The 26,199-nt window shown below is 40.7% G+C and overlaps 1 protein-coding gene across 2 annotated transcripts in view; it reads left to right on the top strand.

Moving 5' to 3' along the window:
- The window catches only part of CDH18 (cadherin 18), a 1,127,064-nt gene that overhangs the window by 1,015,693 nt on the left and 85,172 nt on the right, over window positions 1-26,199 (top strand). For both annotated transcript variants that reach the window (XM_090049911.1, XM_090049912.1), the window contains one exon: window positions 4,449-4,616. In XM_090049911.1, coding sequence (XP_089906037.1) covers window positions 4,449-4,616 — 168 coding nt within the window. The remainder of the gene's footprint in view (window positions 1-4,448; window positions 4,617-26,199) is intronic.

The following is a 26,199-nucleotide window of genomic DNA, read 5'->3' as shown; positions in this document are numbered from 1 at the left end:
TTTGGGGTTAATTTTGTGGCTTTTGTTTAAAGCGTGTGTCATGTTTGGACATCTAGAGCTCTATTGTAATTCCTTAGCAATTACCTGAATTGCAGGGTGGAGGAGGGAAGGAATAGGCAGGAAAGCCACGTGATTATGTGCTTTCAAGTTTTTGTATTTTCAGTTAGAAATTTATTTTAATGTACTCAAGACACTCAAGAAAAATAATGTTATAATAAAGTGAATCTAATAATAACCTATCCACATACTCCTAAATCAACACAGTGACAGAAATAGAACTTTCAACCACAATCTGAAAATAATACTAATGAAATTATCATATTTCTCTACTTCCTATACCACTTGTTTTTCATCCCTAATTAGTCGAAATTCTCATGTAATCAGTTCATTAAATGGACATTTAAAATATATCTTAATAAGTGTAATGATTATTACTGTTACCAGACTAACAACATTAGAAACCACTAGAAAGTACTGCAGGTTTTAAAAAAAATGTAGATGATTACACTGGGGTGGTATGACCTAATGGTACTTGAGAAATTGTCTACTGATGAATGTTCATGTTCTAATAACAAAATTAAACATTTCACTTGTGAATATTTTAATTTCATGTGCCAAACTGAGTAGTTGTAAAGGAGAAATAAATAGCCTTAGTCAATTCCCAGATATAAGTCCTTTTTGTTAAGGATGTGTAAACTTGTCTTGGTTTATGTCATTTTCTACCTTACATATCTTCCTGGGAATGAGCTTTACTGGAATCTTGCCTAGGGTTGTTTTCAGGTATCAATCCTAGGCAGTAAAGTTTCAGAGGGAATTACTGATGTTGCTTTTGAGATCTGTCTCTGGTATGTTTCTGAGAGGCAGTATAATACAATGTCAGAGTGACTTTGGGAAAATGAGGGCTCTGTGCTCCATTTCTAGGCTTGGAGTATACAGAACAGGAGCAGTTGGGTGGGATGTACTTCTTAATGGTGCTGTCAGGGGCACTGCCAAAGCTATACAGATGAATCCTCAGGGACCATTCCCAGTCCAAAAGTGAATGATTGTCAGAGTAGCTTGAGATGTATTCTAGAAAACAGTAAGCACGAAAGCCCTCTTTGTTTTGTTTTGTTTTTAATTAATTCAGATACATTTGAATATACATATGATTTTAGAACCAAACTCTCAAAACAGTTGAAGGAGTATTCTTGAGCTACATAGCATACTGAGTTTTTGATTGTGAACTTTACTGGTGGCATACTCTAGGAAAAGGAGTTTACAGCTTTGCTGCATGACTAATAACTCTCATTGGCCGCATCTGCACGCGCAGGCTCATGTGGTTGCTGTAACTAAAAAAGTGGCACAAATTTGTGCTGCTGCTTTTTGCCCTGGTGCACGCCCTTGCACATGTGGTTAATGTGGAGAAAACTGCTTTAGGTGGAGTAGGGGACCCTGAGGTGAGCATCTGTGCTGCCCCAACAGCCTTCCATGGAGTCCTGGGGGACTCCCAGGTCTCTAACAGTGGCAATCCGGGTATGCAGAGCCTGGCCAGCAGTTGAAGTATGGCTATGGCTGGCCAGGCTCCTGTTTCCAGTAGCACATGCTGCCGCCACGTGCCCAGTCCTGCTTTTTTTCTGAGGGTTTTTTGTTTGTTTTTTTAAATTTAAATCCTGGTATCTAATATGCAGTGTGGAGAACCAAATCACATATGCAAGGTGTGTTTTGTGGTGCCTTGAATGCCTTTGAGGTGCTGCAGAACACACATGCATGCTTGTGTGAATGCAGCCATTGGGCCAGTTCTGGCCTGATCCAAATGTTCTGGGATAAACAAAGCAATTTTTTGTTGTAGCAATTGGTTTCCAGTTGCTTTTGATTACCACTATTTACCCATTTATTTATTTTACAGAAAACATAGGTAGGGAGCAAGTAGAAAGGTGTGGGAATGGTTAGAGCTGAACTACATTTTTAACATACTTTTATTTACATGTCTTCTGTTTCCACTCTTCAAGATATAAACCATTTTCTGAATGGAAAAAAATTACTAAACATTTAGTATATTAATATTCTCCATATTATAATTAGTAGGGTTTTGTATAAGACAGAAATTTCAGCTGGTCATGGGTTTCAAGTTTTCAAAATTTGCTTTGTTTTTACTTCGAACAAGAACTTTTTTTTTAAATTCTCAGTGAAGGAACAGCAAAAAATATGCTTTGTTCATGACAAAGTCTCTCTTGGCTGAGTTTTTGCAGGGGGTTATTATCATATCTTATGTAATCTAATAAGGTCAAATGAAAAATAATTTCAGTATGAAAAACCCAAACATTCCTATTGGTAAGTGTTAAAAAAAGCTTTTTCACACTGTAGAAACTTTTTTCCAGCCTTCTTCTAGAGTTAAATTCCAGTAACATTGACTATATTTCTTCAAGCATTTTGCTTTCTAAGGAACTACATATTGAAATGAAATATGTTTTTCCTTTAAAATTTCTCAGTCTAATTCTAATTTTTATATGTAAGTTGTGGCTTGAGGGTATATTCTGAGTATTTTGTGATGATCCAAGTTAAGAAGCATATCTTTAATTGATGAACATACAAATAAAGTAGAATTGCACAGCTTTCCCTTTGGTTCCAGTGGCCAGGATGTTAATGTTTCTCTTAAGAACAAACTTCAATGCAAATCAAAATTGATTTGAAAATCACAAAATTTTAATTTTGTTTTTTTAAGAACACTTCTCCACAATTATATGTACATTAGTTATTTCAAATGCTAATTTATTTTCTAAAATATTTATTGCAGTTCCCTCCCATGCGATCCTGATGAATTTTCTCTATAGAAACCCACTGCATGTGTGGGCATGCACCAGTTCAGCCTTCACAAAGAGTATGCAATTTAGTTCCCTGAGTTTAAAGCAGCTGCTCTTTGGTTTTTCAGTAGGATAGTAAGGATGTGACAGAATACACTGAAATGTATATTTCAGGTATATACTTTCAAAATTGTTTCCCTGTTTTTACTATTGAAAAACAATTTGGCAAAGTTTAAAATATAATAAAAAGAAAATGGTACTTCTGGAAATATTTTTTCACTTTAGATAATTGTGGAAACACAAACTCCAGGAACCATGCTGTTCGGAAAATTTCTTTGAGGGGGAGAATGCTTATTCCTTGTACATGGCTATCAAATGATTTAAATGTGCAAGGAAACAACAGTTACACCTGTTGAGGTTTATTTTTTCCTCCAGTCATTATAACAGTCATTAAGTTTAAAAGATCATAGCTGAGTTATTCCTAACATTACATACAGTTTTAATTTAACAAGGGTAGCCCTTCATGCATTTTTAAGAATGTCTTGATAGCTGTAACTTCATTTTCTTCATTTAACAGCATGCTTCCAATGCCTTTACAGATCATTTTTAATTCTAAAACTTGAGGAAGAAGTCTGCTCTAGAAAGAGACTTAGGGGATTTTTTTTCATGCTTTATTATCTTCTATATCAGATGGGCCCACTTTTCAAGTAATATTGTTTGGGATTTATCTGACCTCCAAACTTCCCAACACACTGGGATTAGAGAAAGTAATTGGATTCTCTCTATCTAATATATCAACACTGGTGATAATAGTTCCATGGGTCAGATTATTCCCGCAGTGATTTTTGTATAACTCTGTTTTCATCAGTGTGTGTTTGCATATGGAGAACATTTCTACTGATTTTACTTAAAATTAAATAAGATTTTCAGCTCCTTCACTTTCAAGTTTGTTGACTGGTAGAGCATCACTAAAGTAAAAATTCGTTTTTATACTAATGCTAACAGTCACACCTAAAACTATGAATGCGCGTATGGAACATTTTTTTTTTTTAATAAGAAGGTACATGTTTTTAAATAGTGTTTCAGCTACTACCCATGAAAACTTCTGGGAAAAAGAAAAAATATATTTTTGTTCAAATACCATACATAATTTGAGTTTCTTTGATGGGGCATAATTCACATTCATTAAAATTTCAATTAAACTACTACTTAAGTAATTATCATATATGAGAATACATTGTCTTTTCTGATGATGTACCTTGAGGTCTTTTTACATTACATGAAATAGATTAATCATTTATTAATATATTATTAAATTTTCTTGTACTATGGGTGATTTTAATTTCTACATATCCTCAAGCAAACTGACTATCTAGCAATTGCTACCATAATTATATTACAAAACAATGAAATACTCTGACATTTCTTCATACTGTAATATATAACTCATTTTTTATCAGTTGTCTGCTCACAAGAGACTGGCAGAGTGTTGATTATAAATCACAAATTAAATTAAAAATGGTTTATCTTGGATGTATGTAGACTTTTCATTAGTAGAACATTTGCTATATCCTACCTTTTGACAGGGGAAGGTTTGCGGGTGTCTACCTTTTGTTGCCATTAGAAAATCTAATCCTGATCTTTCTCTTGTTTTTCTTTACTTCACAGGAGTTATCAGGACTGCCTTGCATAATATGGACAGGGAAGCCAGAGAGCGGTATTCCGTTGTCATTCAAGCCAAAGATATGGCTGGGCAGGTTGGAGGGCTATCAGGGTCAACAACTGTAAATATCACACTTACCGATGTCAACGACAATCCACCAAGGTTTCCTCAGAGTATGTACAAGTTCAGCACATGTTTGATTTGAAAAACCAAATTAACTTTCATTGAAGGCTGAGGTTATTAAAGAAAATGACTCATAATTCAAGTTGGCAATGAGACATTGGATGCTCTAACTTTTTTCTGCTTTTCATTTTCTTGTATGCTTTCTTATGGGGTGTTGTATAAGAATATGATACAGATCAAGCACTAAAATCAATTAAGAGTCCTTTCAACTATTTAGTAAATGAATAAGTAAAAAAGAATGGGATGCAGGGAGAGAATGAAAGAACACTGTAGTGTGTGTGTTGTGTTCCGTCCATTTCAAAATGCATTGTTCAGCACTTCCATAACACCATGGTGTTAATTCACCAAGCATGTTGTTCCCATGAAACAGAACAGGCAAAGCAAAGCTTCCTTCCTTAAAATATAAGATTTAAATCAGCACGCACATTCACATGCCTATCCCCACCCTTGAGATTCCATTTCTTTCTCCATCTTTAACATGTCTATGCAAAATGTATAAATTGCTTGTAAAGTTAAAACACAATACAAGTATGGCTGTTGGTAACTGTTATAGGGTGGTCTGTTCCCTTAAGAAGGAGCCACCAGCCCCTCCTTAAGGACATTTAGCTGTGGGACATTTTGCTAATGAAAAAGTGTCCCACCGGGAGCTTAAAATCCACAGGAGAGAAGAGAAGGGACAGCCTTTGAGGGAACAGCTTGCAAGGAGGAGAAGCCATTCTGCTGTGCTGGGGAGAAGCCGAGTGGGAAGTACTTCTGTCATAATGTCCAGAGAGGACAGAGGATTTTGTTTTTTTCTGTTTGTGTTGCTAAAGACTAAAGTTTATTTGGTGGGACTAATAGCAGAGCTAACTGCCTTGTGAAGGGCAACAGGATCAAGGATCCACCTATAATAACCGACAATAAATCCTGCTTTTTTCCTACTTAAATGAAGTGTGGATACAAGATTTTCAGAAACTGAACACTGGCATTTTGTGTATCTGATGAATGATCTTGTTATAAGAATATATTAATGTGAATATTAATAGAAAATTAATTCACAACCACCATATTACATATCTATATGTATAGACTTAACAAACCTGAGCAACAGATTCCAGGAATTTTCATTTTGGCCAGTGATTAACTTAGGGGTTTGGCAGGATAAAATGGCTCAGGATTATGAATATCATAATTTAGATTTAAATATTGTTTCAGCCACTGGAGAACAGCTATCCCAATGGGAAGAATGTTAAGCTATTTAAAGAAAAAGTTTTATAGGAGTAGAGATCATCAAGTTCCAACCCCCCCCCCCCCAAAAAAAACAAAAACAAAAACCACCAAAGCTTCCTGACAGTGGATAGTCTGTAAAATCTGGCCATTAATATGAAAACTCATCAAAGGTGTTGTAATAATGAATATTTTGCTGTGTTTTTCACACACAGAATTCAGAGCTTTTGAAGTCTAGCCAAGAAAACAAAGAATTTAGTTTTCTATCCCATAAAACTAGGAAAATAATCATCATATTTAACACTCAATTGGAAAGGTAAATGGTAAGGCATATATCTGAACAATTGTTACATTTAGATAGCTTAATTAGAAGAAAAAAGTCTCAGCTTGTCATGATGTGTATAAATTCAGGGACAAGGGAAGGCAAAAATTAATCAAAACATAGCAGCTTTGGAGAGTTTGCTGGGTTGTTTTGTTTCACTGGAGGAGGAAGTGTGACCCTAAACAGACATGAATGGAGATGTGTGTGCACATGTTTATGTGTCCATTTGTTTGCATGTTGGAGGAGATTCTGCAGAGAAATTTAAATCTATTTATGTGTATTTCATTATTTTTATGGCAGCAAAGATATAACATTTTAAAAAACATCTCTCTCATCTAACACATTAGACATTCATTAGGTACCAGTGCAAGACTAGGAAACAGCTGCTTTCATGAGACATAAGTCTTCCCTTTTTTGGAAAATATTTTTCCTGAAATGTATATTGTAAAAAAGCAAACACTTACTGTAGCTTCTCTGAAGCAGAAATTCCACACTATATAATTGGCTGTAACAGCTTATTTACACCTTCTCAACCAATTGAATTGCATCCCAAAATCTTGGAACTAAAAATCTTTGTAAATCTATGATTGAAATATAATTGTGTATTGCCAACACCTGGACAGTACTCTGAGGTGTGGCCTTTGTAACATGAAATATCATGTTAGACACACAAATATCAGTAGGACAAAACTAATTTCATCTTCTATTTTTATTCTGTCTGTGCTTCATTCTTCTTATGCTTCTAGCATCTGTCTCCTTACCATGCAGACTATGAGTTTAGATTACCTGTTAGCAGGCAGGTGATGCTAAGTGAATACTTGTGGCACATATCAGAGATGGAAGTTGCCCTTCAGCTAGGGTTTTGGGATGAATAACTTTACTGTAGGACCTGTGTGATCAGCCAAGCTTAAAGTGAGTTCTTAGGCAGGACTTCATATTCCTTTATTGTAGCCTTTTCTTTTTTGTGACAGTCAGTGAATGCCCTGTTAAGTTCTGAGCCTGACTATATCACATGTGCTATACTTCAGCATATGTTGGGAAGGGTGCCTGTTTGGAGCTTTTATTACTTAGGTTTCTCTTGTTTGAAGTGAATATATTACTATTTTAAATTTTAGGAACTCATCCTAGAATTACTCTATTCTTCTTCCATAGTGAAAAAACAAGTGAAAGCTAAGAGCTAGAATGTTACAAGGGGTGTCCTCGATCAAAAAAGGTTGGAAACCACAGAATTAAAACATAGAATTGATGTCCTTTCCCCATACAAAAAGACAGGCTTCATAGAAGGAAAAGAACCTCACAGATGATGGAAAATTTTAACAGCCACCATGAATTTAAGGTAGCTTTAGAAGCAGATACTATTAAAAAAAAGGGTCTATGTTTTTGTTTCAAAAAATGTCAAAAAGGCCACTAGGCCATACATGCAGTTGCTACTAAACTTAAATTTATAATGTGATTTCAGTATGTACTTATCTTATGACTTTTTAAAAAATCAATCAGATGTATATACTTTCATGCAAAATTAGATTCAAAGTTCACTCATTTTTTAAAATTTGTTCTATGAGGAGGAGAGTTAGCTAGAATTCTTCTGGAAAACAAAACTCAAAAACACTTGGTATGGCCATGCAGTGTTTTTAGGAAACCAAACAGTCCAAGTCACTAGGGAGCATTAGATGTATTCTAAGTAGCCTGTTTTGATTGTATGGTTTTACTATTATTAAATATTAATTTATATATATGTATATGTAATTTGTATGGTAGTCGCACTGAATATTTTTGGTACAAACTGGTGTTGTGTTTCTCTTTTGTGCATAAAATTAGATCCTTATTTCAGCTAACCTATATGTTAAGTTTCTATTTTAGTCCCAAAAATAGATCACTTGAATATTTCATGTTCAATTTACCTATTTTCTAATTTGTATTAGAAATCATCAGATGCAATAGATCTCCAAGATACTTGACTTTAATTAGTCTTCATTTAAAGTAGCAAATATTATGCAGCTTATATTAAAGTCAAGCCAGAAGGCAGTTGAACTATCTAAGTTCATTTTTATGGATGTTCAGAACATGGAGTTTCTCTTCAGTATTTTCAATGCGTGGAAAGTAAAGAGATTGGGAGACAGTCAGAAAGAAAAACCAAATAAGTTCCTATTAGAATTTTTTATTATCCAGTCTATTAAAATTTACCTGAATCAAATCTGTCAGGCTAAAGAGCAACAACCTGCTGTCTAAAAATGAGAGTGTTAGTTGGTTTTACATCCTTGTAAGAACTATTTTGAATGACCTGCCTAACAAAGTTGCTGAAGCAAAAACTTTAGGTCATTTAGAAATCAATTATAATCAATAGCACCCTGGGGAAATAGCATATTTAAAGGGATAAACCTCAATTGTCTGATGGAATTTTACCATTTCCACTGTGTTTTACATTCTTAATATGCTAAAACCATTGATAATAGGAGAGTTGGAGAAGTAGAAGCATATATAACATAAAAATACGAAGATATAAAGTAGCTAAAAGTTTCTCAACTAATGGGAGCTAATGGGAGCTCTGTGTCTAAGCAACTAATTGGCAACAATTTATGTGATGAATTTGTCTTCTCTGCAGATTATCTTAAGCAGATGTGGATTTTCTTGTGTGTATTAAATTGGCCAAGCAAGTTGATTTTGAATTTAAGTTGCACTACTGTTTAAATATTATTCAATATTTGAAATTTGATAGGATATGGTTAACTGTATTTGGTCACAAAAATCTCATAATATGGTTTCTGTGCATAGTTGAAAACATGTAATTCATGTAATCAGGATTTCACCATGAATACTTAATTGCACTAAAATTCTAAAATTCCCTTTAATAACATTTTATCACACAATTAGTGGTGGAAATTAAGCATAAAAGGGGAGTCAGATGACCAAAAGAATATATATTTAAATTAGAATTAATACTTGGGAAAACTGCTTGCTTTATTTACCCATATATAGTATCTGTTTGTTTCTGTATGGAAGTTAGAGGCTCGGGGAATTTTGTTGTTTTATTTTTATTTCTTTTGACAGAACCTCATCCTTGTGGTTGTTTACATGTGGCATAGATAAGTGTCATATATTAATTATATGTCCCAATCAAACGAGAACATTTCAAAGGAAGCTTTAGTGAAAATAAATGAAATTCTTATTTCACCAGAAACTAAACATTCATGACTGAAAAATTTGGATGAAAAAGGAAATACTCTTCCAGGTAGAGGAGATAGCTTGTGTGTTTTTTCCAGGGAACTAACATTCATAAATATGCTTTCTAATGCATCACCACTGTTACAAATTCTTTCTCCTGCACAAGTCCCTCATTTTAGCCAATGGGTTCCATGTGAATACAGTGAACTGCAAGCATGCAGCAAGGGAAGTCTAGGAAGAATGTTGTATTAGTTTTCAGATCTTAGATGTGATTTATCAGTAAGATTTAGAATGAGCTATTCAAACATTACAAGTGAAGACCAAAGTTCTCACAAATTCATATATTTTAGCAATCTATATAACACAGGAAGTATTCAGTGAATACTACATTATCCTCATTTCTGTACTAGTGAGGTCATTAGATCATTGCTGGATTGAAACTAAGAAAAGAGCTGACAGTGGAATTGACAGCAAAGAGGAGAAATATTCACACATTTAAAAATACTGGATATCTGCTAGTAAGCAACTAAAAGTAAATCTTCCCTTTTCAAGAAAAAAAAATGTAAAAATAAGGTAAGATGAGAAACAAATTCGGATTTAAAACAATGGTGAAATCTAAAATAGTCTTCCCTTTATTATGAGAAAAACCATATTGGGGACTAGACCTCTATACATAAGTATGCTAATTTACTTCTTAAATTTCTTCATACAGTACACAGATCACATCACTTACTATTTGCAGTCAAGTATCATTCATTTTCCTGCAGTTGTTTACATAGAAAAGGGATCATGAAAGTGCCAATTTTGGCTTCAGAGCTAGTCAGGAAGTCAGCTCAGTTCTTATTTATTAAGACTTCATATTATCCTTCTCAAGACTATGGAACTTACTCTCAGAGGGCACATCTACACACGTGGTTTAATGCACAGTAGCCTATTTTACTGCACCTTTCTTCAGTACCTCACACTGGAGGTACCAAATTTAATGCACATCAGAAAAAATGCCTTAATGCACATGTAGACACACCCAAAGGCTCCAAATCAACAAAAAAATTAAGTTCTGCACCTCTTCAGAATAACACTTAAGCACTTCTAGACTTTGAACTGGGCATTGAATAGCAGAATAATTTTACAGGTAAATGATTACTTTGAATTAAAATTAATCTTAAATTGTGTTTTTCAGCAAAACTGTTACAAATCAAAAATTGTTCCAAAAATCTCCATAGATGAAAGTTTCTCCTTCAGGAGAAGCTGAAAAGAGATTATAAACTTTCAAAAAAACACCAGAAGAGTTGACCTCCTGTAAAATGTGTGCACTGTAGTGATAAATGTTATAATTTATAGATGCTCCCTAACAAGAGGCTGATGGAATTGGGATCTGGGAGATGGTCCCTTGGTGCTATAACAGGAAATTAGTTATTTAAGAGCCAAACAGGGACTACAGAGGTCACACCGTGCTCTAGAATAAAATCTGCTGTATAGTTCTTCATTCTTGTGTGTCAGAAGTGGCAAATGAGAAATAACTTGAAAGAATTAGAATTGCTAATTGAAAAGTTGTAACCTGACAGCAAATGGAAGAACAGCCATGTGGAAGAAAAAAAACCTGTAAGTGATTTGCTTGCACAGCTAAGTAAACAATAATTAGTCATAGACATTTTGTCACCTCCATTTAGCCTTCTGATGCTGAACAATGTAGTGGAGAACTGGAAGATATACAGACAAAGGTTTGAGTGCACTTAGCAGCCACAGAGGCATAAAGAACCAGAAAAACAAATAGAGTCAAATTATCTCTAGTCTTGAATATTGTAGTAGGGGAAGCCTTGGCTGTTTAGGACACCTTTAGTTTTGAGAGAGGTCAGAGTGTGATATTAAGTAAAATATTATCCACATTTCAGGAGTACTGCATGCCAACAAAGAATGAGACCTTGAAAGATACAGATGTTTATTTGAAAACAAGTAGCATGAGAAAGTATAAACAGTATGTTACTGAGCTAAAAAGACTGATTAACTAGTGTGCTTTTGGGAACTTGATGGAATATGTGATTAGATAAAGGGTAATTTGTAGCATTGCAGACACTGCATTACAAGAAATAATACTACATATGGGAAACTTGTTCCTAGAAAAGACTAGCCAAATGTGCAAGGCCATAGAAACTGTGACTGCCCAGGTTGCAGACCTGAAAACACCAGCAGGGGGGCTTCCATGCAGTAGACCAAAAAAGCATGCAGCCAAAGAAGCTACTTCACAGAGTTAAATTTTTCATTGGCAAGGAAGAAAGAGTCATGCAGAACATGTAAAAAGCAACATGACCCTCAGCTGTGCGGCATTTGAAAACCTGTGCTTTACCTGTAACAAGAGGAATTGTTTGGCAAGTACAGCAAATTCCAAGCACAAAATCCACAAGTGTACATAGTAGAGTATAAAGTGGGAAAAAAGTTGTTTTTTTTTAAATAAATGGGTTATAGATTGGGTTGAATCAAGCAAAATTGATTAGAGAAACTAGATTTTGTCAGTGAAAGTGCAGGGAACAACGGTTCCATTTAAATTGGATACTGGAGTTCAGGTTTATGTTCTACCAGAGTATGACTGTACATACTATACATACATATTATAACATTAAAATTGAAACCAAAAGTGAGTCCAACAAACATAAAAATAACTAGCCATTTAGAAACAAATATACCATTGACAGGGGGTGCATTACTAACATCCAATATAAAGACAGAATTTACAAATTTCCATTCATAGTTGTACCCAGGAAGGACACAGCTTTTGGGTCTGACAGCTTATGAGAACCTGAATCTAGTTAAGTGTGTACTTGCAGTAACAGAAGACACAATGTTTGTACTTCCTGATGACCCGTTTGATTGGCACTGCCAAAATCTCAATAATCTTCTTAAGAAGAAATGAGTTGTTCCAAAACACAAGAAGCTGCCATGTCCTTATGGAACTTCATGGACACAAATGCAAATACCATCATGCAGAAACTGAAAATCATCCTTAGCAGTCTTTTAGGGCTGCTGATTAAATTCGGAGGAGATTTGGCCCGATTTGACAGCCATATCTCCAAATCTGAATTGAATCAAGGGATAAATAAAAAGGTCTGAAGCAAGTCAAAGCTTTCCAGATTGATTCAAAAAAGATTCGGAGAGTCCCCAGTTGCTCCAGCAGGGAGCTGGAGCCAGACTCAGAGCTGGTACGTAGGGGCGAGGGGAGGGAAGGCTGGAGAAGGGGGGTGTGGGACCATGGGGGGACCCATGCCAGGCCCTATTCCCTGCCTGCTCCCCCAGCCCTGCCATGGCTGCCTTGCCCACCCCAGCTCCCAGCCCTTTAAATAAAAGTCCCCACTCACCAGGTACTGCCTGGCAGGGGGGTAATCCCCACTGCCCCCCACTGCCCCATACCATGCGGGGGGCTCTGCCACGAGCCTCCTTCCCCCTCCCCCACTCTCCTAGGCCCCCCATAGCTGCCTTGCCCACCCCAGCTCCAGCCCTTTTAAAAAAAAACCCAAAACCTAGACTCACCAGCTAATGCAGTGGCCTCAGAGTTTTTTTTGGGGGGGGGCTCATGCAGAACACCCCACACAGTACATCACGGTGAATCAGAATCATAGAATCAATGAGTCAGAAGGGACCTAGACAGATCATGTAGTCTGACCCCCCTGCCATGGGCAGGAAGGAGCACTGGGGATGGGAGGGGCCAGGTGCCTATCCAGTCTCCTCTTGAAGATTTCCAGGGAAGGTGAGAGCACCACCTCTTTGGGAAGCCTGTTCCAGGCTCTGGCCACCCTTACAGTGAAGTAGTTCTTCCTAATATCTAACCTAAACCTATCCTCCCTCAGCTTGTGGCCATTGTTCCTGGTGACTCCAAGGGGGGCCCTTGTGAACAGACTTTCCCCGAGTCCCTGTTGGTGGCCCTGATAAGGTTGTAGGCAGCTACAAGATCCCCCCCTCAGTCTCCTTTTGCAGAGACTGAAGAGTTTCAGGTCCCTCAGCCTCCCCTCGTAGGGCTGGTCACGGAGGCCCTCAACCATATGAGTGGCCCTCCTCTGGACCCTCTCCAGGTTCTCCACATCCTTCTTGAAATGTGGCACCCAAAACTGGACACAGTACTCCTGCTGGCCTGACCAGCGCCACATAGAGTGGGAGCAAGACCTCTCTGGACCTGTTAGTGATGCCCCTGTTGATGCAGGACAGGGTGCAGTTGGCTCTGCCTATTGCTTCGTCGCATTGGCGACTCATATTCATCCTGGAGTCAATCCTGACTCCAAGATCCCTGTCTGCCTCTGTGCTGCCGAGAGGGTCATCCCCTAACCTATAACCATAATGCTGGTTTCCTCTCCCCAGGTGCAGCACTTGTCCTTGTTGAACCACATCCTGTTCAGATCCGCCCACTTCTCTAACCTATCCAGGTCTGCCTGGATGCAGTCCCTGCCTGCCAGTGTATTCACTTTACCCAACAGCTTGGTGTCATCAGCGAACTTGAACAGGGTGCTCTCCACACCCTCATCCAGGTCACTAATGAAGATGTTAAACAGCACCGGCCCAAGGACCAAGCCCTGGGGGACTCTGCTGCCCACACCCTCCCAGGTCGACATCGACCCATCCACCACCACCCTCTGGGTGCGCCCCTGGAGCCAGTTTGCCACCCATTTGACTGTGCATTCATTAGTGCCTCAGCTTTCCCACCAGAATTGGGTGGGGCACTGTGTTGAAGGCCTTCTGGAAGACCAAGAAGATGACATTGACTTCCTCCTTCACATCTAAGCTTTTTGTTACCTGGTCATAGAAAGAGAACAGATTGGTCAGGCAAGATCGGCCTGGCACAAACCCATGTTGGTTACCCCTCAACATCACTTCCCCTGCAGGGCTCTCACAAATGTGGCTCTTGATAATTTTTTCAAAGACCTTCCCCAGGATAGAAGTGAGGCTGACTGGCCTGTAGTTGCCAGGCTCTTCCTTCCTCCCCTTCTTGAAAATAGGGAGCACATTGGCCCTTTTCCACTCTTCAGGGACTTGGCCCAAGCACCAGGAGTCCTCAAACAGTCATGCCAATGGCTCCTTAATGACACCAGCCAATTCCCTCAGCACCCACAAATTAAGGTAATCCGGGCCCGCTGACTTGGACACATCTAAGCCCTCCAGGTAGTCCTTAACTGGGGGAGGGACTCGCATCCTTCCCGGGCCTCTCTATGCTATCACCCAAGAGCTCCCCATTGTCAGCAGACAGGAACACAGAGGCAAAGAACTTGTTGAAGAATTCTGCCTTCTCTCATGTGTCCATCACCAACTGCCCTGCCCTGCCTCGTAGGGGTCCAGTGTTACCCCAAGACTTCTTCTTGCTACCTATATACTTGAAAAAGGACTTTTTGTTATCCTTAATCCCAGAAGCTAATCTAAGATCCAGTGCTGCTTTAGCCTTCCTTACCAAATCCCTACAAGCTTGGGTCAGGGAGGTGTACTCCTCCTTTGTCCCTGCCCCCTGCTTCCACCTCCAGTACGCTTTTTTCTTTGTCCTCAGGCCACCCTGGATATCCGCGCTCAGCCATGAAGGTTTCTTGGACCCTTTTCCCACCTTTCTGCACAGAGGAATTGCATCCTGCTGCGCCTCAAGGATAGTCTCCTTGAGGAAGGACCACCTTTCCTGGACCCCCATACTAGCTAGCCCGTGGGCTCTGAGTGCCTCCCTGACTACTGCCCTGAGCACATCGAAGTTGGCTTTCCTAAATTCAAGCATTTGTGCTGTGCTAGTTACCCTCCCTACTTTTCTCTGAATAGCAAACTGGATCATTTCATGATCATCGTCCCCTAGCCTCCCTTGTACTAGCACCTCCCCCACCAGGTCATCCCCAGTCGTCCCCAGAGGCTAACACCAGATCCAGTATAGCATTTTCCCTAGTGGGGATGAGTACCTTGTGCACAAGGTGTAGGTCCTGTACACACGTCAGGAACCTTTGTGAGTGGCTTGACCTGGCCAACTGCTACTCCCAGTTGATGCCAAGGTAATTCATATCACCCATGACCACAGCATCCTTTGCAAGCATGGCCTCCCCCAGCTGCCTGGAGAATTCCAGATCCAGCTCTTCCTCCTGATGTGGTGGCCTGTAGTAAACCCCTACCACCAAATCCCTCTCCCTTGCCCTCCTTGAAGTTTGACCCACAAGGTCTCAGTTAAGCCTTCCTCTGGTCTCATTTGAAAGGTAGACCTGGTATACTGTTCCCTAACATAGAGCAAAACCCCACCACCACCTTTTTTCCCCTTCCTATCTCTTCTAAACAATCTATAGCCCTCTATGTCTACCGCCCAGTCAAAAGTTTTATCCCACCATGTCTCCACTAGGCCAACCAGGTCGATTTTACTACTTGTAAGCGGGAGAGCAAGCTCCTCCTGCTTGTTCCCCATGCTTCTTACATTAGTGAAGAGACACCTTAATCCCCCTGTGGGAGCCCTGGGCACCCCCCCACCTTCCTGAGAGACAACTCGTCCCTTGGTATATACCTGAGCTCTTACCTGGACAGGTCCTACACCTGGTTGAGTTTAGATCATCCCCCCACCAGGCAAGAACCAGTGAGTCTGAAGTGTGGTTTGTTGGGGGGGGGGTTCTTAAAGAGCCAGGAGCTGGAGCAGGCAGGGCAGCCCTGGGTGGGGCTGGGGGAGTGGGCGGGGGTTTTGGGGCTCGTGCAACACCCCCCATGCAGTGGGTAGCAGTGGGGATTGCCCCCCCACCTGGCAGCAGCCAGTGAGTTGGGGCTTTCTTTTTTCAAAGTGCTGGGAGCTGGGGCTGATGGGGCAGTCACCGCTGGGGCAGCAGCAGCTGAATCTCTGAATCAAATTCACCCGAATAGATTCAGGACAATGATTCGAATAACCAAATCAAATCACTGTCCCCCAAAAAGGTCAAATCTGAATCCAAAGCAAATACTAGCCGCTGTGCACAGGCCTACAGTCTGTAGCTAATGAAGATTGTGCACAGCTGCCAAAAATTTAAGTCAGTTGGATCCCTGCTTCTCACTGAAAACAAATCAGAAACTGGATCTGATACTGTTGATCTCAGAAGAAAGTCAGACCTCTTGAATGACTTGCAGAAACTTGTTGAAAGGGCTGCACAAAAGAGGAAATAGGAAAATGAATGGTAAAGACTCACTCCAGAGTGATATGCTAGTACACTTTCCTTTGTAGATTGGCATTAATGTAATTTTGGTGATTTATTTTTGTGCTTTCATTAAGAGAGAAGGTGATACAAGTTATAATTTGTAGAAGCTCCTTCACAGGTGGCTAAGGGAGTTGGGAACTGGGAGATGGTCCTGACTAGCTGATAAAGTAGCTAAGGCAATTGGGCCACAGACAGATGTTAAAAAGATCTATAGGATGCCTGCTTCTAACAAACATACCTCCTGTCATGTCACATTGTAATTGTAGGATTGAGCATCAGATACCATCATGCCATATGGCTGGTGCAGAGGAACCTGGGATCATGATTGTGCACTCCCCTTGCACTAGCAATCTTTGCTTCTGTGGCTGGGAACCCTGTCAGCTGATGGGGCTGACCAGCTGTGGTGCAACAGGGTACCTCCCAATGGCTCGAAGCTCCAACTACTGTTGGGCCTCCTGGCCACAGGAGCACATGGCGCCTGCAGTTGGGAGCTCTGAACACTGATGGGACATGTACTCCTGTTGCTGGGAGCCCAGTAAGCAATTATAGCTCTTAGCCCCAGGCAGGCACCATGCTCCTGTGGCTAGGAACGCCATCATTTGATCCAGGCTCCCAGCTGGAGGGACTTATTGTGCTCCCCCAAACTGGTACCTCCAGTCAGCTGACCAGTGCTCCAGAGCCACACATTTAAAGGCATGACTTATAAGATTATTATTTATATATTGCTATATTACTTATATATTATTATATTATTCCTGGTTTTGTTATGCCATGAATTGAATGAATGTGTAGCCAGGTCACTACTTAAGATGTGATTAAGCAGTTAATCACATCCTAAGTGTAAGGTGTGTCAGGGGCCTTAGCATCAGATAGAGACCATAAGAAATTGCATACTGTTCCAGAATAAAGTCTGTCATGTTCTTCTCATCCTTGTATGCTTATGTTTATTAAACCCACTGATCACCTTCTCCTGGAGTCAGTGGGGCTGAGACCACAAGGTGTCCTGATTTAGGATGATCTTAAAATGGCATCTGCCTCCTTTTGTGCCCATAAGATGAATGGCACAAGCAGTCCACAGCTAAGGTGGTTGGACTGTGGCTATAGTCTCTATTGACTTCTGTTGACCCTAATAAGGAAAAATTTAAAAATGAAATGTTCTAGTATGTCATTCATATCAACTGAGCTGAAAAACAGCAAAATATGTAGTTTTTCAATTAAAAAAAATTCTTGGCAGGATTGAATTGTTTGGATGATTTAAATCTACTTATTTTCATGTCTTTATTTAACATTGTTTGGTCTTATAATATTTGTTTCAGTGATAATTAAACTATCCCCATAATTAGTCCTGCCCTAATATAATAAAAAAATACTTTTAATTTTACTGTAGTTTTTGTATGAGAATATGAATGTGTAATTTTAACTGCTTTTCAGTATAATTTAGTAGCTCCAAATAAGGACAACCATTGCTTTATAACTTGCCATTTCTCTGTGGACCACTAAACAAAGCATTCCAAATGGCTTTGTGTATGAGCCATATTTTGGGAACTGTGTAAGCATTTGGATGCTTTATTTACTTTAGCCAAGAAAATTAATTCAATAAAGAACCCTTGTTAAAAAGTCATTCATTATAATAAAGAGCCCATTTTACTTGGCAAAGAATAGTAAAACTATAATGTGTATTAGGGAAGGATTAAGATGATTCAAAGTGTACTGTATTGTAATCACATACAAGGGAGCATTGCGAAAAATTGGACTTGTTTATAATAACCCTCCCACCCCCAAAAAAACCCCTAAAACACTTTGCAGTAAGGACTGTTCAACTAGCTAGTATTCTCCTAAGGGAAATGGTGGAAGTCCCACCATTTAAATTTAGCAAAGTACTACTTCATATGCTATGGGAAGCAATAGTACACTGGCAGAAATGGAAGATTTTCCATATGACCAATCTCTATATCCACCTACTAGTAGGTCTTCCCTATCTTTTCCTTTTTTTAGCAATGCAATTCCAGTATAACAGTTGTAGAATACCAATAAGACCAGTATCTTTTTATAAAAATGAAATGAGAGATAAATAGCATACTTACTTATATTTGCTGTCTAAGTCTAGACTAGATGTAAAATTATCTTGTTCTTTTGAACTCCAAGTAAAAGATGAAAAAGCAGGCTCAAGCTCAGTAATTGGTATAATACTTTTAGATGCCAAGGAGTATTCCAGGCAGTTATCATGTGCTGGTTTCTTTCCCTAGGAGCAAAGTTGCAAGGTACAGCTTGGTAGTAATAAAACAGTCACTGATTGTTTTCAGGTGGCTTGCTTACCCTTACTTTAAACAGAAAAACTCTGTATTAGGGCCTATCAACATGTGCTGGTAAGGGTGCAATGGGATCTAACGTACGATCCACACAATTACACCTTCTACTGTGCTGCACATGGACCCCTGAGACTGGGAGCATTTATACATGTTCTCCTGGAGCAGGGAGGAGGCACTTTAATCAGAGTCCTGGAGCATCTTGAGTATCAGTATCCCCACACTTAAAAATGGTGGCAGGGTTGCTTTAACTAAAGCTCGTTCAAAAAGCTTTAGTTAAAGCACACCCACCTCCCTATTTAAGCATGGTGATGCTGATACATGAGATACTGGAGTCTGCTGAGTGCAATAATTACCATGCTCCAGCTCTGACACACCTTCCCGCTTGTGTATAGGTGCCCTGGGAGATTGTGGCAGCCATAGAATCCACAGCTAAAATCCACAACTGTGTTTCAATGGCATACTAAAGACCCTGTGGACTTTGTGGAAAAATGGACCTAAATTCTGCAGCAAATTGGATATTCAATTCTGTGGAACATTGAAATAGTCAATAATTTATTGTCAAATACATTTAAAACAAAGTATGTATAAAAATAGGTGATAGAATCAGTATTTTATTTATCATTAGTTTGTAATGAGAAGGAAATTTTTGGAATGCTCTTTCTTTTATTTTATATTGTCACTCTTTTTAAGCATATCAAAGGGGGTTACTTTTTTATAATGATAACTGTTACAAAAGGGACTGAAGTTAAAGTTTGGCATTTGTAGGCTTGCAGTCTGGAAGCAGCTGTTTCAGTCTGGAAGGCAACATAGCATCATTTTGCAATTTTGTTCAGTGGAATTAACAATGGAAAATGTGACTGGTAGTTAACAAAAATATTGTTTGTGAAATGTGTGTATGTAATTATTAATGCAGTTTTTTACGTGAGTTATTGGGATGATCAGCAAATATATTTGTTGCCAATTTGCTGAAATACTATATAGGCCAAATTATTAGCAGTCAGTTCATACCATGGCTATTCACTACTGTGGTCCTACTATTTTTTACTTCAGAGTTCTGACCTAGGAAGCAGAAGGCCTCAAAATTATTACAAAACATATTTTATTTGATCATGTAAATGAATAATATATTAATTTAGTTGAATAGCTTTTGGTGGTGCCTTTTTCTTGGCGACTTCCAGTGGAGAAGATATTGTCTTTATGGCTCAAACTCAGCCACAGAAAGGAGGCTTACCTCTAGGCAAAGTGAAAAAGAAGTTGATTATTCTCCAAATCAATAGGCTGATACTGTTTTAATTATCACAGATAATGCAGGCACTTTATTGATAGTTTAAGAAAAGTTTGTTTAACACACTTGAACTCTGTTTTGTTTATCATAGATTAATTAAAGCAGTTACAGAGGTGTTCTTACTGCCCTATGAAATTCATTTAAGTGGAAGGCCATTAATTCAGTCATCTAGTGAACTGACTGGATGAGTATTCAATGAGTACTAATTTTAAAATCTGATGGCCAGATCTACTTTTTCAGAATTTTGATCCTAATTCCATATAATGTTGGTCCTATAGAGCAACACAGAGCACTCTCAAAACTGTCTGCGGGTATGGACAGTGGTTACATATTGATTGACCTAATTCTGTTTAGGTCGATCTAAATGCTTAATCATACAGATATTTGGGTAGGTTACATCAGGCAAAAAATGGTGAGCTCAGTCTAAGTTAGTTCACGTGAGGAGGTAAATTAATTTTGATTGGGACTAGGTTAGCCCAGTCCATCAAATGCCTGTATGTGTTTGGATTATGGCCCTGGAGCTGGGAAAACCGTCACGCACTGCAGCCCCATAGCTGTGCTCTTCCTACCCCCCTGATCCTGAATGGGCTGTTTTCCTCCATACTCAGACAGACCACCCACACAATCCCACCAAGTCCCTTCCTAGACCTGCCAAGCACTCCCATGGATCCGCTAGACCCCAACCTGATCCTGCATATCCCTCCCCCACTTGAAGTTGCTTACACCACACAGCCATGGTGAACAGCTGTACACACCCTAAAACCTGGGCTGTTTGAAGCAGCTTGGAGTACAGTAACATCCTGAATGGCACTTTTTTTTCCATTTGAAGCTCATGCTGGTGGAATTCTATGTGGACATTGTAGAAACAATCATTGGCGATGTGGTGCTAAAAGAACCACCACAGATGCAGCTGGTAGCACCAGAGGGTGGTCTCTGCTCACCACCCTACCCCTCACTGGTGACACCGCTGGCAGTGTTTGTGGGCAGTCATTGATCACCTTTGGCTGCCGCTGCTGCTCCTGGCGGCATCTGTAGATGGTTGCCAACCGCTGGTTGGCGCTCACCATCCCCACCCCCACTGCCAAGACTGCTGTGGCTGCCTGCAGGGGCTCCTCACTCACTGCTGCCATGCCACCACTGCCACCTGCAGGTGGTCACCATGCCCCCGCAACCTCTGAGGGTATGCGTCATTCATGGGAACAATCCTTATAATAAAAATTGTAACTGAATCGCTATTTTATGACCAAATAAACATACCTTATCAGTGTTGACAATTTCACTTTTACACACTTTATGGGGGGGGTTTTATCCCACTGGGCAATTTTTCTTGATAATCTCCTGAATAATGATAAATTGAGCCCTAATAAATAAAGCTCATAAGTATGCTAACACTTGGTATTTCTGCACCTGGCTCAGGGAGTGGAATTCACTTGCCTAAGCAGGAGTTCTTTATACAGGGTATGTCTACATGCGCTGTTAGTGTGCATGAGATTATTGCTCCAAGGTTTATTGCTCCTGGGCACCTCTGCATGTATGCCTGGTCAGAGCAGCCCTGGCTGGCAGAGGGCCTCGGGATCAGGCTGCCAGCCCAGGGCTGCTCCCCCCAAGTCAACATGCACCACTCAGGGGAGCATCTACACATGTGCTGCTGTGGAGTTCTTTATTCCATAGCAGGATACTACTTGTCTTGCAATACTATCCTGTTGTGGAGTAAAATAACTTACTTTGGCCTAATAGGGGCACATGTGTAGATGTGCAGTGTTTACTGTGCAGGTAATTAGTCAGTTGTGGAATAAATGTCTCGTGTAGATGTACCTACAGTGACTGTAGAGAGTTAGGTACCTAGATGGGATTTATATCCAGTATATTGAGGAAGTCACCAGTAGGGAGTACTAAGAGGAAATTTTTGTCTGAAATTCCACAGCTATTTGTTTCTTCCTTCTGTAAGTGTATTTGCTCAGGATGTGTGAAACTTGGATTTGGGGTCTTCTGTAGCCAGAGATATACCCCAAAGAATGTTTTAAGGGGGAAATGCCTATAAAATATAGATTTTTAGAGAAATGAAGGAGTTGAGGGCACCTACAGTTGAGGCCTTGTATAGAGTACCCCAAAAACAGATGAAAAATTTTAGATGCAACCTGTTTTGGCTTCAGCTGTAAGCATGTTATGCTTTTTTTTAAATTGCTTACCAGGTGATGATGCACATTTGAGATATTTGATGCATATTTGGTGCTTATTGATAGGGCTAATATGACAGTCCAAGTTGTTTAAGTATTGGGAAGAGTATTCTGTTCTATGCAAGGGGGAAAATGACTGTAGCATGTGAAGGAAGGACTTCCCTGGACAGAGGAACTTCAGCCCTGGAAGTATGGGCAACCATTTATACACATTGCATAAAATACAAAAACAACACTGGAAGTCAAGACAAAATCAAAGAACTGCCCCTCTCATGGAAGTGACCTCAGTGCTGGTCTATTGAATAATGCTTGCTCTTTCTGGCCCATGAATGTGGTCATCCTTCCTTCACAATAGCAAAGCTTTACTGAGAGATATATGAGAGACTCTTAAGCTGGACTTGTGGCTTTCTATCTTTCTTTTAAGTGCCCAAATCCATCAAAACTACACACTAAGCAAATAGTTTCTTTTTTAGATTTTGCCATTATTTTCCATATTCCCCAGTGATTCTTCATAATTTCATGGTTTTGTAATTGGTAGGGTCAGATGGGACCTGAGCAGATCATCAAATCTGACCCCCTGCCATGGGCAGGAAAGAATGCTGGGGTCAAATGACCCTGGCTAGGTGTCTATCTTGCTTTCTTTTGAAGACCTCCAGAGTAGGAACTAGTACCACTTCCCTTGGAAGTTGGTTCCAGATCTTATCCACCCTGACTGTGAAGTAGTGCCTCCTGATATCTAGCCTGAATCTGCTCTCCATCAACTTATGGCTGATGGCGTTACTCCCAGTAGTGCTTGGGGGAACAGGAACTCTCCCATTGCCTGCTAGTCCCCCTTGATCAATATGTAGATAGCCACCAGATCCCCTCTCAGCCTTCTTTTGTGTAGGCTGAACAGGTTCAAGTCCCATAGTTTCCCCTCATAGGGCCTACCCTGCTGCCCCCTGATCATGCGAGTGGCCCTCCTCTGGACCCTCTCCATGCTATCCACATCCCTCCTGAAGTGCGGCGCCCAGAACTGGATGCAGTACTCCAACTGCAGCCTGACCAATGTCACATAGAGGGGAAGGATCACCTCCTTGGACCTGTTCAAGATGCATCTATGTATGCATGACGAAGTGCGGTTAGCCTTCCTGTGTCCCCACATTGTCGGCCCATATTCATCTTGGAGTCAGTAATGACTCCAAGATCCTTTTCTGCCTCTGTGCTGATGAGAAAGGAGTTCCCCAGCTTGTAGGTGTGCTGCTGTTTCTTCTTCCCCAGGCACAATACCTTTTACTTTTCAGTATTGAAACCCATCTTATTCTCATCCGCCCACCCCTGTAACCTCTCCAGGTCTGATTGCGGCCTGTCACTCTCCTCTAGTGTGCCCACTTCTCCCCACATCTTAGTGTTGTCTGCAAATTTGAACAAGGTGCTTTTCACTCCCTCGCCCAAGTAACTGATGAAGAGGTTGAACAGTGCGGGCCCGAGGACTGAGCCCTTGGGAAAACCCACTGCCCACATCCCTCCAGGTTGAAAATGACCATCCACCACCACTTTTTGGGTGTGGCCCTCCAGCCAATTTGCGACCCATAGGACTGAGTAGGCATTGACACCTCAGTCGCCTAATTTTTTAATGAGAATGGGGTGAGAGACAGTGTTGAAGGCCTTCCTAAAGTCCAGAAAGACTACGTCCACCACGACACCTGCATCTAAGGATTTTGTGACCTGGTCGTAGAATGCCACCAAGTTGGTCTGACAGGACCTGCCTCTAATGAACTCATGTTGGTTGCCCCTCAGCATAATCTCCCCTGTTGGTCCTTCGCAGATGTGCACATGGATAATTTTCTCCAAGAGGTTCCCCAGGACTGAGGTAAGACTAACGGGCCTATAGTTTCCTGGGTCCTTCTTCCTCCCTTTTTTGAAAATGGGCACCACACTGGCCCTTTTCCAGTCCTCTGGCACCACACCAGAGCACCATGAGTGCTCTTAAAGCCATGTCAGGAGTCCCTCAATGTCCTCTGCTAATTCCTTCAGCGCTCGGGTGGAGATTGTTAGGACATTCTGATTTGAACATGTCTAGTCCCACCAGAAGTTCCCTGACTAGGTCCTCACTGACCCTGGGCCTGGCTGTGCCTCCCCTGGGATCATCAAGGATCCCAGTGGGGGGGATAACCTGGTCCCTGCTCAGAAAAATATGGGCAAAGAAATTGTTAAAGAGATTAGCTTTGTCATCTGGTGCAGACACCAGATTTCCTAGCATGTCCCGTAGGGGTCCCACGTTACCCAGTACCTTCTTTTTACCTGCTATATATTTTAAAAAGTACTTGATCTGGGTCGCTAATCCCAGTTCCATCTCTACCTTAGCCTTCCTAACAGCCCCCCTAATATCTCGGACCAAGGAGGTATAATTCTCCCTGGTGATGGCCCCACCCTTCCCTTGGGTGTATGCCTTCTTTTTAGCTTTATTTCATAGATTTCATAGACATTAGGGCTGGAAGGGACCTCAGAAGATCATCAAGTCCAGTCCCCCACCAGAAGGGCAGGAAGTCAGCTGGGGTCATAGGATCCCAGCAAGATAAGCATCCAATTTATTCTTGAAGGTGTTCAATGTAGGTGCTTGAACCACCTCCAATGGCAGGCTGTTCCAGACCTTGGGGGCTCGGATAGTAAAGAAATTCTTCCTTATGTCCAGCCTGAAACAGTCTTGCAGTAGTTTATAACCATTCAACCTTGTCATCCCTTGGGGCACTCTGGTGAACAAACGTTCCCCCAGATCCTGGTGGTCACCCCTGATAAACTTATAGGTGGCCATCAGATCACCACTGAGCCTGCACGTTTCCAGGCTAAAGAGTCCCATGGCTCTCAGCCTGTCATCGTAAGGTCTGTTTTCCTGACCTCTGATCATGCTTATGGCAGTTCTGTGGACTCTCTCAAGGTTCTCCACATCATTTCTGAATTGTGGAGCCCAAAACTGGATGCAGTACTCCAGCTGCATCCTCACCAAGGCTGAGTACAAGGGGAGACTGAAGTCCTGGGATTTGCTTGAGAAGCATCTATGGATACAAGCCAGCATTTTGTTTGCTTTACTATCCGCAGCAGCATCACATTGCAGGCTCATGTTCATCGTGGTCAATGATGACCCCAAGTCTCTTCCTTCTATAGTGCTAGCCAGCATAGCACTGCTGAGCCTATAACGATGCTGCAGGTTTTTCCTCCCAAGGTGGAGAACCTTGAATTTTTCAGTGTTAAACACCATCACGTTCTCATCTGCCCATTTGCTGAGCCTGTCCAGGTCAGCCTGGATCACCCTCCTGTCTTCTGGTGTGGATGCTTTGCCCCAAAGTTTGGTGTCATCAGCAAACTTGGCCAGTCTGCTTCTGACTCCAATATCCACATCATTAATGAAGATGTTAAACAATATGGATCCAAGAACTGAGCGTTGGGGGACCCCACTAGTCACATGGCACGATGATGATTGACTTCCATCAATTACCATCCTCTGAGTCTGACCACGGAGCCAATTCCCCAGCCAGCCAATCATGGTGGATCAAGGCCACAGTTGGCCAGTTTCACCAAGAGGTGATCATGGATGGAATACCAGATCAAAGTCTTTTTTGAAATCAAGATATATGACATTAATCTCTTCTCCATTGTGCAGGTGATTGGTCACCTGATCATAGAAGGAAATGAGATTGGTCAAGCAAGACCTACCCGCAACAAGCCATGCCAACTATCCCTCAAGAAGTTAGTATTGGGCAGTCCGTTAAGGATGGCCTCTTTAATAAACTTTTCTAAGACCTTCCCCAGGATGGAAGTCAAGCTGATGGGCCTATAGTTAGCTGGATCCACTTTCCTCCCTTTCTTGAAGATAGGCACCACATTGACCTTCTTCCAGTCTTCAGGCACTACACCAGAGTGCCAGGAGTTTTCAAAGATCCATGTCAGAGGCTGGGCTATAATGGTAGCCAGTTCCTTGAGT

Source organism: Crocodylus siamensis, chromosome 5, assembly GCF_052110815.1.
Source record: "Crocodylus siamensis isolate JL-2025a chromosome 5, ASM5211081v1, whole genome shotgun sequence".
Taxonomy (NCBI): Eukaryota; Metazoa; Chordata; order Crocodylia; family Crocodylidae; genus Crocodylus; species Crocodylus siamensis.
This window is presented reverse-complemented; position numbering and strand designations above follow the sequence as displayed.